The sequence below is a fragment of the Phalacrocorax carbo genome, chromosome 1 (assembly GCF_963921805.1).
Source record: "Phalacrocorax carbo chromosome 1, bPhaCar2.1, whole genome shotgun sequence".
Classification (NCBI taxonomy): domain Eukaryota; kingdom Metazoa; phylum Chordata; class Aves; order Suliformes; family Phalacrocoracidae; genus Phalacrocorax; species Phalacrocorax carbo.
In genome coordinates, this window is record NC_087513.1 from 10,989,744 (window position 1) to 11,004,927 (window position 15,184).

General features: G+C 37.4%; 1 protein-coding gene across 1 annotated transcript in view; it reads left to right on the top strand.

The window, feature by feature from the left end:
- PCLO (piccolo presynaptic cytomatrix protein) overlaps positions 1–15,184 on the top strand; it is a 367,600-nt gene that overhangs the window by 264,837 nt on the left and 87,579 nt on the right. Inside the window, exons 11-12 of the mRNA XM_064443829.1 lie at positions 11,804–11,912; positions 12,512–12,579. Coding sequence (XP_064299899.1) covers positions 11,804–11,912; positions 12,512–12,579 — 177 coding nt within the window. The remainder of the gene's footprint in view (positions 1–11,803; positions 11,913–12,511; positions 12,580–15,184) is intronic.

Consider the following 15,184-nt stretch of genomic DNA (forward strand, 5'->3'; position numbering starts at 1 on the left):
AGAAAATCATTCCAATAACTAGCATTCTATAGTTCTGGCAACTCTATGAAGGGAAAATATTTTGATGTCTCATGGGAAATGAGGAGTTTCTTAATCTCTGTGAATACGTTACCATTCCCTGTAGAAGAACCAATACCTCTTGCTTAGAAGCTGTTGTATAAAATATTTTTTCCTAAATTAGTTAACTGGCACATCTAGTCAAATTTCTGCAGTGGTATTTATTTATTTGGTTAAATATTAGAGCATCTATTTCCACCTCAGAAGACACCACTAAGAACTTGCAAACAGATCTATTTATGCTGTAATTTAAAATCTGTTCTACTCTAGTACTTCCTAGTGATACCAAATTATTGTTGTTGGTGATAAAAATGTCCATGAAAAGATGGAAAACGTGAGAAAAAAGAAAGAAACAAACAAAAAACCCCACCCAAAGCAGCCTCCTTTCTTTAAAACAAAAAAGGAGCAAACCCTACATCACTACCATATTTTGGCATGGCTGTGCTCTTTCCCCTGTGCCTACATCTATGTTAGCATAAAACTAGAAGTTGGATTTCTTATTAAACAGATTTTTCTTCCTGAAAAAAAAGGGAGCTGAAGTTGCTTCAGTTTCAAACTAAATATTACATCAAATTAAAAATGTAGGATTGAAAAATCCTTTTGAAATTAAAAAGCTATTTATTTTGAAAAAAAGATAAAGAATCACTTCATTTCTCCAGCTATAACAATGCCAAAAATTTTAAATTAGTTTTTAAGTAACTTCAATGACATTGAATCCATCTATCTGAAAACTCAATGTGTGACTGAAAAATTTAGCTCAGCTTGAATTAGAACATGACCATGTTGGTTCCAAGATAATATCATGGATTTGCCATACCCAATACATTATGAAGAGCATAATTTCCCAGAACTTTTCTTAAAAGGAAAGTCATACATATACAGTTGAAAAATAGATACATACAGAAGACGAGAACTGCATAGCAATGGCCGCAGTTTGAATTCAGTTTCCTTAGTTTTCAGGTTATATGACTCTCACAAATGAGATAATAGTAAATTTTACTTTATATTTGAATAATCACACAGTGTCAGAACTGTAAAATTACCCCCAGTGTATAGAGGATGATTATCTGACAGGGTGACTCCTATTAGAACACATCAAGTAAAGACCTCACTCTATCTTGTACGACAGGGTGGTATTTTAAAGTCTTCAGTCATTCTCATTAAAAAGGCTTCACTTTTTACTTGAACAGTGGTGTTTACTTACTGTGAATCACAAAAAAAATTCTGTTCCTGTTTGTATATGACCTTAAGTAGCATTGCCTCATTGCCGCATTGCCATCCAATGCATAAGCGTGGCCTTTGCTCATTCCTAGCATGCTTTCAGTGTTTAAACTATCCCAATAATTCCATTATTTCTGAATTGGACTCTAGTCCCTCAGTGGTGACATTGCTGGAGACCAGCCAGGGCTTCATTGAGCAAGGGTAGACCCCCAGGGCAGAGCAGATCTGTATCAGAAAAGCCTCTTCAGGGAACCTAACAGAGGCAGCAGGTTGAGGGTCCTCAGTTAAGAGTAACTTTTCTTTTGGATTAGTGTTATTTCTCTGTTGTGCTTTCTAAATAAACCCATTCTGTCATACCCATGTTCCCCCAAGCACCAGGATGTCTGTGTGCAAGTGGTATGTCCAGAGAGTACGGGGTGCCAGCTGCTGGGTCTTCTTCTTCTTCATATCCTCTGGGTTCACAGAAACACAGAATCACAGGAGAGGACAAGGGGGAATGGACACAAGTTGCTCTTGGGGAGATTCTGACTGGACACCAGAGGGAAATTTTTCACAGTGAGGACAGTCACCATTGGAATAATCTCCCCAGGGAAGTGGTTGACTCGGCCACACTGGACACCTTCAAGAGTCGTCTGGACAGGGTGCTGAGCCATCTTGTTTAGACTCTGCTCTTCCTAGAAAGGTTGGACTAGATGATCCCTGAGGTCCCTTCCAGCCTGTGATTCTGTTGTTAAGTTGGCAACCATGTGGTGGTCTTAGAGGTGCCTTTTGCACACTTTTAGAAGCTGGTAGTGATTGTGATCTTTTGTTTCTCTACCCCATACATCTGTGTGTCACTGGAAAACATTGCTGGGTTACTTTCTGACTCTTTTTTCCTTATATTGGGGTCTTGTGGTCTTAGTCCTGTTCTTTATCTGCCTGCCATTGTCTCCTCATGGTTTCAGGCTGCACTTTGGTTTAGCCAGTCATTTGCTCAAGTGTGGCTCTGCCCTGTCTTTTTTAGGTTGTTTTCCCTTTCCTGAGCTAAGTGTGGTGAGAAGCCATACATAAAGGTGTTGCAGTCTTGATGACCTGCTAACCTATGACCTGCTAAACTATGTGCCATGAATCAGCTTTTCCTTCCTCCACCATTCCTTCTGGAAGTCCTATATACATAAAGTCCCACTGATATTTCATTCATACTAGTCTTAAGGTTTCTATTATGTAGCTCTGCTTTATAGAGCTGAGACCCTAATCTTGGTAAGTTTCTCTCCCTCGCCTCAGTTTTTCTTGCCACTTGAGTGGCAACTAGGATACCACAGAGTGCTATGCATTTACTCTTTCTTTGATGTAGCTAAGATAACTGGTCTGAACACAATATGTGCCATGTTCTTTCATTAATGGGCGATATTTTGGTTGAAGGAAGAGAAGTGATGGAGAAGAGACAGGAGGCAGAACAGAATGTCATGAATAAATCTTCCATTGACGTATAGACACCAGCACTACTGGGTCTGGAGAGTCTGTGTCTGGCTTGAATCCACTGTGTTGAGCTTGATCTTGGCAGAGATTCACCTTTTTAAAGGGAAGATGAGGCCATGGGTTTCTTAGCAGCAGCCAATGGGCCTCGTCCTGCATGAGGTGTGGGTAATTTCACTCCTCCTCCATAGAACACAGAGCATTAGAGGTTTTTGTATTATTATTTGGAAGTATAAAAAAATTAACACTAATAAGTTATGTCAATTTTTTTTAATCTGAATTAAGAGTTGTGCCTAGAGTCCAATTGTTTTGACAATAGAACAATGTTTTATATAGACTTTGACATGTTTTCTGTAGTAATTTATACTCTTAAGGAGGCTAGAAATGAAGTAATACAGAGAGAGTGATTCTTCTAACTTCCACAAGAACTCTATGCTTGTATCTCATGACATGTCCCTCTTGCCCCTCCAAAAGAAAATTTCAAAACCAAATATCACTCCATTCTCAGCTGTAATGGATAGAAGCTGGACTAAGAAAACTCCATTTGTGTAAAAGAGAATAATTTTTTCCTCAAAAATGGAAATTGAAAAAAGCCCCACTGAATTCTGAATGCACCAATATTGATATATGTTGAAAGCAAACAGGGATATACTAGTCTAAATCCATACCTGGCATTAACCCCCCACAAAAATAATATTTTTAATTTATTTGCCACTCATGAAGGAGACAGCAAAGAGAAATTCCTGCAGTCGCATTGTTTGCTGATCTTTAGGTGAATCTTTAGGTGACTCTTAATTAAACAGACTTTTAAATTCTACCATCTATATATTACTACAATTATTTTTTTAAAAATCTGAATTCATAGTAAACTACTTTTAGAAGTGGATTTTTTTTGAACACAACCAGTTAATGAAAAGTTTGAGACATTCTGTTAAATTAAAGCTCTCTACATGGAGCTCATCTCTCTGGCAAAATCATTCTAATCTTTCATGTGACATTACTGAAAGCACAGTAAATACACTATGTTCTGTAGCTTCAGTGACCAGTATATTTTGAAAAGCATTTATTTTTCTGAAACACTGAATGCTTACAACGCACCACAGCATTTTGTTCAGCATGGTATAACTGATCGTCTGTCTGTAATTCCAATGTAATATAATGTTTGAAGATATAGCAGTGGTGAAAGCACTATACATTTATCATTTATACAAGAGTTATTTTCATAAACAGTAACTCTAATCTTCATTTAACTTGCCAAGAGCTTCAATTCAAGTCATACAAATACATGCAGATCATTACTTGCTGCCCTAGCATAGTTCAAACTGAAGGGTGATCTACAGAATCATGTGCCAATATATATAGGCTAAGGCAGACTAAATTAGAGCAGTGTTTGGTATTGGGTTGATAACTGCACCTGTACCAATCAGTGGTTCATAACATCCCGTAACTGCCTGTAAATACAAGGTTGATTTGCTCTGGCTGTACTTCTATAAATGCCCTTTCATAGTAGCAGCATAGCAGCCCTGAGGCATAGGCAGGTCCATTATATCATTTCTATTTGATGAACAACATATCCATTTTTAAGAATTGTGAGTGTTGTCTATATAACAATTATTGTAATAATGGAAAATAGAAAATATTCAGCCTGGGTGCAAATGATGAATGGGAGAGGAAGTTAAGGTGCCCACAAAAAATAATGAGTTCTGGTGTGACTCATGCCCAGCAGTACAGGGAAATACATTAACACATTGACTTTCATCAGTCTGTTTTTAACCATAAGAAAAGTTTAGAAATAAAACAAAAATAACTGGAGAACACAAACCATAATGTAATTTAATGTTGAATGTCAGACTGCAAGTTGATATTGTTTCTCCTTTTTCTAAGTGCACATTTAACTTTTATAGCACTTTCTGGGATTTCAAAGAAATGTTTCTGAATTTTAATTCTGCTATGAAATATAGAGACACTAATATTCACATTCTACTAACTGAAGCTCCTAGCCTAGAGAATCCAATTTTCTTTTCCTGTGCGAGCATTGGACCAGTGAAAAATGCAACTCAAATGGACATGTTTATTTTGCATAAAAATAAACAATACAGGCTATGAAGAAGCAGAGACTAAACCCCAGCAATCTGTGTGTATAATTGTGGTGTAACCAAAACCAGAGGTTCTATTCTAATATTGTAATGTCTAGACCTTTCTAAATTCCAGTAGGAGAGCACCTCTGAGAATCTAAAAATTGGAAAGATAATAGTTTTTATACGTATGTAGTCTGATTTTTTGGAAGCGATTACAAACTCTTAGCGACACAGCAAACAACAGTTTTACCACTTCTCAGGTGCCTTGGGCATATCAAATAGGAGACTGCAGTATAACAGGAGACTGCATACATACATACAGTGTATGTAAAGTGACTAAGATTAATTTTCTAATAGTGCATGTTGTGGTACAGATGGGAATAAAATTCAAGAGGTGTTCATTGGCTCAGTTTAGTATTTCTGTATTTGAAGCAACTATGTTGGGCCTCCAGAGAAATAAGATCCCTTTATGATTTTTAGATTCCTTTCAATTTCAACTTTAATCATGTTATTATTTTGTAATTTGTTTTGTGCTTTTTTATCAATAGAAATGTTATATATACAAACACATTCAGTTAAACAGGACAGCTTTATCACCCAGGTAGTGGGATGAAGGATGTATTTATTGAGAGCAGCCATCCAAGCAGAGTAGGAGCTCTTCAAATAGATTTTTATCTACATATTCTTGCAATTTCATCATGAAGCAAAGAAATATTTCTGCCCTTGATCACTAATAAAAAAGCAGACATAAAGAAATAAATTATACAAGAATGTCTGGGATGGATGTGGGGACAGATGCTATAGCCTTTCTAAATCCAGGCCATGCCCAACCCCCAAAGAGATCATTGACACTTTAGTTATTTTGTTCTGTTTCCCCTTCTTTCAATTGCGTTTTCATACCATATAGTCAGCTTCTCTCTCAAGGCTGCAGAATAAAGGAACAAACTGCTCTCCAACCAGCTCTGGATGAAGTTGTGGGAGCTAAGTAACTGATAAATTCATGGTTTCACAGAGAAAATGAAAATAACAATGCTCAAGATCTTAATGTAAAGCCAAGGACTCACCAGTTACAGAGAAGGAAACTAGAAGTACCTCTTCTGGGTCCAAGATGAGATATTCTGAAGTACTAGCATAGGGTATTTGCAGCTTTGCTATATTGTTTCTGTGGATAAATAAATCATTTAAGTTTTCAAGTTTAACAGCTTCCCTGGTATGAAATTCACTTCAGAGAAAAAGTAGTCATTTATCTAGTATTCTCCTGCAGCATGTGTTTTCCTGAAAACCCTTCTGAATATGAAAACACAATATTATAAGTTGTCTAAGGTTGTAGCTCAGGATCACTCCTATTACTGGCATTTGAGGGAAGCTGTTATTTCTATAAAATTTCTAAACTCTGTGTCATTCCTAGTGTACACAAATACAGAGCAAAATTTGGTCCAAAGCTATTGAACAGGCAGTATCTAATAATCTGATTTTTTTAAAAAGAACATTTGCATCAGTGTTTTGCGTTAGTGCAAGTCAGGAGTAAAGCTAATGGAATTCCCAAAGCTAGGGTTAATTAGAAAGACAACCAGTGTCCGTGGCAGGGAGCAGTCACCGCCACAGTCCTTGAATAACATCTCTGAAGAAACAGTCCGCAAACCGTTGGCCATGAACATGGATTGTATATGCACTAAAGAGATCCACTCCTGAAATGCTTGTAGGTTAATGCATTAGTCATAACTATGATATCATATAATCTTCACTGGTAACCATTAAAAGCAACAATTTTAGTGTCCAGGGTTCTGTGTCACCACAGTATAGCAAATTAGGAAAAATACTTCAAAAATAAAGGGTATTTTGTTATTAGTTGGATCAAGACCATAGTGGGTAGTATTTTTGATCACTCTCTGTAAGTCTGTCTTAGATATCTTTTCATTATCATAACTCCTAAAAGAGGCAATAATACAATGATTCACTTTATCAGCTCTCAGATCTTTCTTACAATTTAGTTTTTAACAGGATAACAGTTGATGAGTTTAATTAATCATTACTTAATGAGGGCAGAGTCTACCCACAGGAACTACATCAAAGTACCTGTGCCAAAAAGTAGAACAAAGAACAATTGTTTTTATTTCAGTTTCTCCTAAATACTGTGAGCCATGATACAGCACGCAATTATACCTAACTTTTAAAATATCCATGGAATTAATTTCTGATCATTTGATATTGCAGACTTTTTCATTGTTGCTAAATATTTCTCCTCTTCTTGAAAAAATAGATAAATAGTTTGAGTACATACCCACTCAAATACAGGAGTTCAAAGAGATAAGGAACAGTTATTTGTTATTCCTCAGGTAGACCAAATCAGTTAATTCATGGAACTGCACTCTGAACTATTTATGGACTTCACAGTGCAGATCTAATATCCCTAGAATCAGCTATTTCTGCTTTGTTTGATACATAGAGCTACAGCATATATGAATGAAACATTAGCATAGTCTACAAAACAAAATTTAACTATTTAACACAGAAAAACACAACAGTTGAGGCTGGAAAACACCTCCGGAGATCACCTGTTCAAGCTCCCTGTTCAAAGCAGGGTCAGTGGGAGCAGGCTGCCCAGGGCTGTGTCCTGTTGGGTTTTGAACACCTCCAAGGACAGAGACTCCATAACGTCTCTGGACAATCTGCAATTTTGCAATACTTCTTAATAGTCCCTGACTCCCCACTGTTAAAAGCAGATTTCAAATTTCATCAGTTCTTAGCTTCCATTTCACAAGCTGTCAAATGACTTGTCAAAATGTCAGAAAAAGGAAATAGGTTCTGCAGAGTTTTCAGGTTTTATTGTTATCAGTTAACAGATAATTGACCTACTCATGCCTAAACAAAAATAATAAATGTTAACACTTTACAAGTTGCTAAAAAGAGCCTGGTCGTCTTGAACAGCATTAAGCTGCATGTGTTAAATATGGCAATATAATTCAATACAACAAAATTCTACCCTCTCCTTCCCGTGAAGGTTTTGGTGAAATGTGGGCCCTTCTTCACTTCTGCAGCATAAGAACTGACCCTCCCTCCAGGAGCAACCTCTTATTTTAAGCATGGAGAGCAGCAACTATAACAAATACAGGAGGCTTTGAGATATTTATTTGGTACTTACAAAGAACACCATGACAACTGTGTCAGAGGAAAGGTACACTAAGACTTTGATAACATCTCCAACTATGTCCAGTAACAGATGCATATGGAAGAATATACGAACACAATAAGCTTCTTTCTCTCTTTCAAGACAATAGGACTGTAGTGTTACCAAAAAACGTGGTAAAATCAGAAACAACTCTTTAACACCAATTTAGTATTAAAGAGCAGGCATTCTTTATTCATGGCGCCGGATGCACGGGGGATCGCTCCTCCTAACGTGCGTACCTTACACACCTTTCCCGTACAATTTATAGAACAAAAATTTACATATTCATACATATTCATTATTGTACTTTTTACTGGTTGGTACAAACTTGCTCGTTCCTCCATATGTAAATTACTGCGCAGGCTCAGTTGTCCTCTGCCATTGTTTTCTTCTAAGTAGGTGGTATTACTTGGGTCGGTGGTCCGTGAGTTGGTGGTCATGATTTCCCTCTGCCAGAGTTACCTTTTACTTACTTGGTTCTTAATCTTGTCAGTCCTGGCCAGTTTTCTCAGTCCACTACATGAAACCACATTTTGTCATTCTTTTCTGACAGCAGCACATTGTCTATTGTTTCGTTCACATTAATGATTACCTGGGGACTAAAATACAGATCAACAGATACACTGATTCGTACACTCCATGTTCCCATAATATAACAACATCCCTGGTTGATTAATTTCATCACTTTGGTTATGGTAGCATGGGTTTTTTAAGGGAAAGGATGATATTAACCTAGCTAAATGTGGGTATCTCCATGGCAGGTTCCTTCTCTGGAATAATTTGTAATCATTGTAATCAGTGGAAAATTATAAACAACTTCTGATTCCAGGCTCTAAATGTCACCGTTAAGTACACACCAAAAAGACTGAGCAAATCATGTGTGTCAGCACACTTACTGAAGAAGGGAGGAGGTCTTGATGTATAAAGCTGATCTGCTAACTGTGGGAGCTGATATTGCCAAAAATAAGTTATTGCTCACCATCAATGCAGGATGTAGCCAACCAAATAAAACAAAACAAAACAAAAAGATGCTAACAGAAGTTAAAGTTACGCATTTGATTATCAGGGCAATTACTAGTTCTTCCTCAGTCAGCAGATTTGTCATGGAGCAAAGTAAGTTTTCTCATCTTCCTGTTTGTTTTTTGCCTACTAAATTGGTAATTTGAAACATGCAATGTTTTGGAAATGTGAATAAGATGTCTTGACTACCAAAGACCAGTTACAGAATGTGATTGCTTTTTAGGCAAAAAAATGTTTTTATCACCAGTCTGCTGTGACTTCTCGGTACTCTTTTTCTTTTTTTGTTGATTAGACTAACATTCCTTCTAAAGGTTTTATTTGTAACATTGTTTTTTCCAGCAAAAGTTATTTAGCAGTTACTCCTTAAGAAAAAAGAAACTAGCTTCTTGCCTAAAAACTTTTTCCTTAGACCCTAGGGCTATCAGTCAGATCAATTAAGTCATGTTTAAATTGCTTTGATTTCAAACATTCATAAATCCACAAGGCAGCCAATAAAAAAAAGAATACCCCTATACTGACAGCTAAAATGGATCTCTGTGTGAGCCAAGGCTGCTGAGATTCAATTTCCTTTTGGTTTGCTGCTTTGTTCATGTGTGCTTGACCTCACTGACCAAGCGAGTGACTGCGGTGCCATTGCATTCAGTAGTGAAACTCACCAGTGGAAATGAGACTTGATTTCTGAATCCCCGCACTGCAGCGGTACTCAACTAGGCTCTTCCTGCTGGTCTTTTAAATTAAAGCAAGTTGGTGATGATAGCCTTATAGGTCCCCTGGTAAATTTTCTTCTGAAGCCATGCAAGCAAGATATGGTAAGCATAGGATGGTAGCTGGATGCATTTTGTCAGCAAAGCTTTTTTTTTTTTTTAAACAAAAGGATGTTAACCACATTCTCAAATCTCTAGAACTTTCCACTTTTATTCTTGTTCATTGCCAATACATAGAAGTGGTGGCTTGGCTTGGCTTACTCAAGAGGTTTGTACTGTCGTACTCCACATCCTATGCCACAATAGCATTATGAAGGCACACATTGACAGGAAAACAAAAATAACTTCAGTTCCTTCCTTTCTTGCAGCTTTCTAAAGACAGAGTGCGTGCTGTTATATTTGTATGGCAGAAAATCGGGGAGCCTCATTTATTCATAATTACTGTTGCTTTATTCTAGAGGAACTAAGCTTAAAACCAGATCTGCTCTAACAAGCAAAAGCAAGATCATGCTTTTGAATGATGGCTGGTAAATGAAAGGGGCTAAATTTTAGGAAAAGACAAATCTATTTTGGCAGTAAGCAGCTGGCTTTACTGCCTTCTGAGCATCACTTTTTAGTCATTCTGCACAGCTTGTATTTCTGTAAACTGCTGCAAACAAAATGATAAATTCTTACTGAGAAAAGTTATGAGCAAATCTGATATTTCGAATCCTAATTCATGGAATCCTATGGAAAATTTGTAATATAAAGTTATAACCTTTATTTATCATATTCTTTCATTGTCAAATAATTTCATCTGCTTTATTCCATGAACAATTCTCATGACATTTTATTTAGCAGCTTGTTTTCCTATGAGTTTATCTCCACATTTCACTTCATTATTTTTCCTATTTGTTATATGCAACAGCACGGGAATTTGAAATAAAAATATGACCCAGGTGAAGACTTGGTTTTATCTGTGTAAGTGGTAGCAAGCTAAGTGTGGTTTTCCTTGCTGTGTGGATGATGTGGTTTTCAGATGTTTTGTAATACATTGCTTTTAATGGACTATTAAGAATTCAGTATCTTGTCCCATGAAGCAATTTTTTTCTTTAGAGCCTGAGGCTTGCATTTTGACGTATGTACATTAGTGAGAAGTTAATCTCTTTGAAGTCAGCCTTATGACTAACTACTTCAAAATATGAATGCAGCTCTTGGAACCTGAGCTGTAACTCCCAGATATGAATCTACAGTTTGCTTTTTGTAAGCATTTTACTGCAACCAAAAGATTTCCCATCTTATCAGAATACACCTCACATGAATTATAGAGGGATTGACTGTAAATACCGAGCATAAAACTTCCTTATAGTGATACCTTGCTCCATATTGAGTCTCCTGGCTCAGCCCTGGGATACTTGGAAGGCACAACAGATTACATCTGTATACAGTATTTTTCAGCCTGTTTATCATAGCTCTGTTCCTGTCTTCCACAGTGGATTATGTTCAGCTGTTTTGTCACTTTTTCATAAGAAAAGATACACAAGAAAAATTTAAACCTGAATATTTCCAGGCTGATGTTTGAAATGTGGAGATACATTTTTCATTTAAAATCAGTTTGCCTAACTGCCTTCATCTTGTTGAATTTTCTTAACTGACAAAGTAGAGGAAATGTATTTGAATTACCAAATCATATTCACAGATTTAGTCTCATTTCGAGGCTTGGCTTCTTAACAGCAAGTGCCACCGTAGGGAACGGTTATCTTCCAAGACCATGGCTGGCCAGGAAATGTCTGATATATGTAATGTTTTGGTTTCTTGCCATATTGGTAGGTGTGCATGTTTTGAAATTGCAAAAGTTTTTCAGTATCACACAACCCAGACTATGGAGAGTGCATGTATAGTTTGAATCAGGTAGGAATTAATCCCCTGACTTGTTTCAACTGGTAAGTTATAGCTGATAGGACGGTAACACTCAACAGTCTAATCTGCGTCAAGTGAAAGGGCTTTGCTGATGTGTTGTGCCATTTAAACAACATTTACATCAAATCTTGTCAAAGCAGTCTGTCTGATGCCTTTGTCAAAATCTGAGCACTTGACCTCATGCTGTTTTGCCTTCTTAGGAATGCAGGTGCTGGAATGGAATGGCATCCCCTTGACTGGGAAAACTTATGAAGAAGTCCAGAGCATTATTATTCAACAGAGTGGGGAAGCAGAAATATGTGTAAGACTGTGAGTTTTTCCCCATCTTTCTGTTTCCATTTTTTTTGCTTTTCATGGCTTTTTTTTTTTTTTTAATTTACAATTGTTAAGGTGGAACCTTTGTTAGCAGGAAGCATCAATGTAATAATTAGCAAGAGTTCACTGTGAGTGTGGAAGGTCTGTTTGGTCTTTTTTTCTTTTAAACTCCTAAGGAAAGATAAGCTGAGGCAGATGTTAGTAATTATGCTTTTACAAACAATGATATGTCCATTGTCAGGCCGCAATCTCCTCTCATTGATACACCTACAATTCACTGAACTTACTGGGGTTAGAAAAAGATAGTAATTTAGCACTAACTTGACTTTTACTGAAACCTATATCCCTTAGATGAAAGTTATTTAAGCACCATAAGAAATGTATAAACTTGCATTCAATCCATTAAAGATTTCACCTTAAAAGAACCTTTTCTCAGCTCTTTAACAGCATTGCAAGTACTTATCAGCTAAGAAGGGGCCATGCTTGGGAGCTGCTTTCTGTCATGAACCACTATTCATTTATCTACTTAATACAATAATGAGGGTGTAAGGAAAGAGTTTCTTTTGTCTCAGGCTTCTCATTGCTTTCTTTAGGGACCTAAACATGCTTTCGGATTCTGAGAATCCCCAGCACCTGGAGCTGCATGAACCAGTAAAGGCAGGTAAGTAATAAGGTATTGCTTTGCTATTGGAGGACCAGGTAGCAGCTGAAAATTGGATTTTATATAAGCTAGGGTATTAGCATTGTAAGCTCAGGTGTTACATCCGAGATCTTGCCATGGGCAGAAAGGGGACTACACATTATACACTAAGCCAAGCATTTATTGTTGGTTATTCAGTTATTCAGTTCAATTCATACTGACACAGTCTACATATCTAATTAATACAAAGGAAATCTCAGTAACCATACTGCAGCTAATATTTCTTATCCGGGTAATATCTCCTGCTAGCTACCCCTTCATCCATACATGCCATAGAAAACTGTGGCATAATGGTCCCCCTTCGGCAGCTTCTTCGGACCCTGCAGGCAGTGGTTTCGTTCTCGGGCAGTACAGCAAGTCAATAGTGTCCTGAGGAATTTGCTGGGAGGAGTGTGATGTCTGTGGTGAGAGTTTTTGATTCCTCCTTGCTGGGAGGTGGATGTTGTTGATGATTCTTTCCTCTTCGCGTCAAGAGCTGCTTGGGGCCTTTTTTTGTTCTCTAGTATGCCTTGCTCTTTCCTCACTGGTCAGCAGCATTTCATTACTTATGACTTGACTGGATGTTGTACACTTTGAATGTGATATATTCTTGTTCTTTGTTCCTTCTGTTGCTCCTAAAATAGATTTTGCCCAGCTCTTGGGTTGGTGTTATTGTTGGTAACTGACCAGTGAGTTGCTGGTAGCCCTGGAGCCTCAGCTATGGTCCTGTGCCCAAACCTTGCAGTACTCTGCTGTCACCCTAGGCCTGTGCTCCTATAAACTCTATTATTAATCTGGAGTCAGAAATATTTCAGTTTACACAGTGCAATTGCTGTTGTGCTGTTATATATCAAAATTATTAAGAATGGACATTATACAGCACAATTATGCAAGGTGAATCATAACTCTTTCAAATTAAGGTCATAGCCATCTGGTCATTAGACAATTGCTGTTGCAGCCAGACAAGCTAAAACAAAGCTGCTAGCAAACTGGAGCAGGTGCAAATAAAACAAAAATCCTAAGGCCTATGTTAGCTTAATACAAGGCTTGTGGCCTATTATTAGTGGTGAAAATACAGTATTTACTAGGATACAGGGCTGCAGTAGGAAGTACTTTGTGTGAAGTTTTGTTATGTGACTTCTAAAACGGCAGTGCTTCTGGGAGGATTCCCTTCTAATGAATTAATACAATGACTGCATGCTCTAATCATGGTATTAGTAGTATCTAATCTAACTTTGAACCAACATCCACAATATTACTAGTAATGCAGCCCTTCAGCAAGCTCAGTGCATGTTAAAAGAGCATTTTACTCAGCTTCTTAGGGGTCCATTCTGAGTTCTGTGGTTTTGTGGCTGCTGTTTTATCAGTTGGTGCACGTTTCCTGGATTAAATCCTCTATTTTCTGACCATCTACCTCTCTCAGCTATTAATATACTTACCATCAAGCTACCTTTTGTTGAAAATGGATGTTATTGTTATTAATTGAAAGCAGATACTGAGTCTGACTGAGCTACCGGTAATTTTTTTCTTAGTGAGCAGATCAAAAACCACCGAAGGCATTCATAGACACTGAAATTGGGTTTTGACAGGATAGAAGCTAGAATACATAATATTTTTTATTAATGGAGAAAACTCAAAATGAGAAAGAACAGAAATAAAAGTGAATTCCTCCATTCTTGCAGGCATGCTTCCTCATAGTCTAGCAATCTTCTGGTGGTTTCTGAGTTAGAACAACTCTGTAGAGTCCCTTCTGGCTGCAAAGCCAACTCTTTCTTGCCATCACCTCTGAGGTTTTGCAGACCATTAGCGCTTTGGAAAAGAGCAATCTCAATTCGCACTATAGAGATAAAACAAATACAGCCTAGCAGACAGGGTAAAGCTAACGCATTTCCTTAAGTTTCTCATACTTCTGAGAACCTGGGAAGCAAGCTGAGCCTAGTATCCTTTTAACTCTACACACCTTAAGGCACATGTGAAACTTACTTGACCTTGTTTCTCTATTAAATGGAGACTGACATCTATGAAGGGTAGATTTTGCCACTCATTGCCAGGGCAGCAGGGAGGGCAATTAGACTCCTACTACAGATGCCTCACATAGCTGTGTGCAATAAGGAAAGATGAATCAGGGCTTCTGCTCTTCATTTGTTTTCATTTTATCCTGCTTAGAATAATTTCTGGTCCTAAAGCTTTGAGCTCCTTTTCTCTTTATTTTTGTATGAATTATCTCAGGAGCAGATTTCAGTTTTATTGAATGTCCAGTTGATTAAAAAAAAGGCGAGGTTAAAGCTTGTTACAACAAAGTTCAGATACTTGGTGAAACTGGACCAGTTCCAAACAGTGAAACTTAGCACAGGCCAGTCTTTAAAATTGTAGTTTGCTCCAGTATGATCAGCAAGGCCTATTTTTATTCAGCTAGAGAATAACCTTCTCAGAAAGCTTGTGAGATGAGTAACACTAGTTGACTAGAGTGTTGAGTAGAAAGATTGGAGTTGGGATGTTGATGTTGTGGGGGAGACATCAATTTTTTATAGGTTGTCTCTTGCATCTTCACAGTATACAAGCACACAGTGTGAAAATTTGTGAAGAT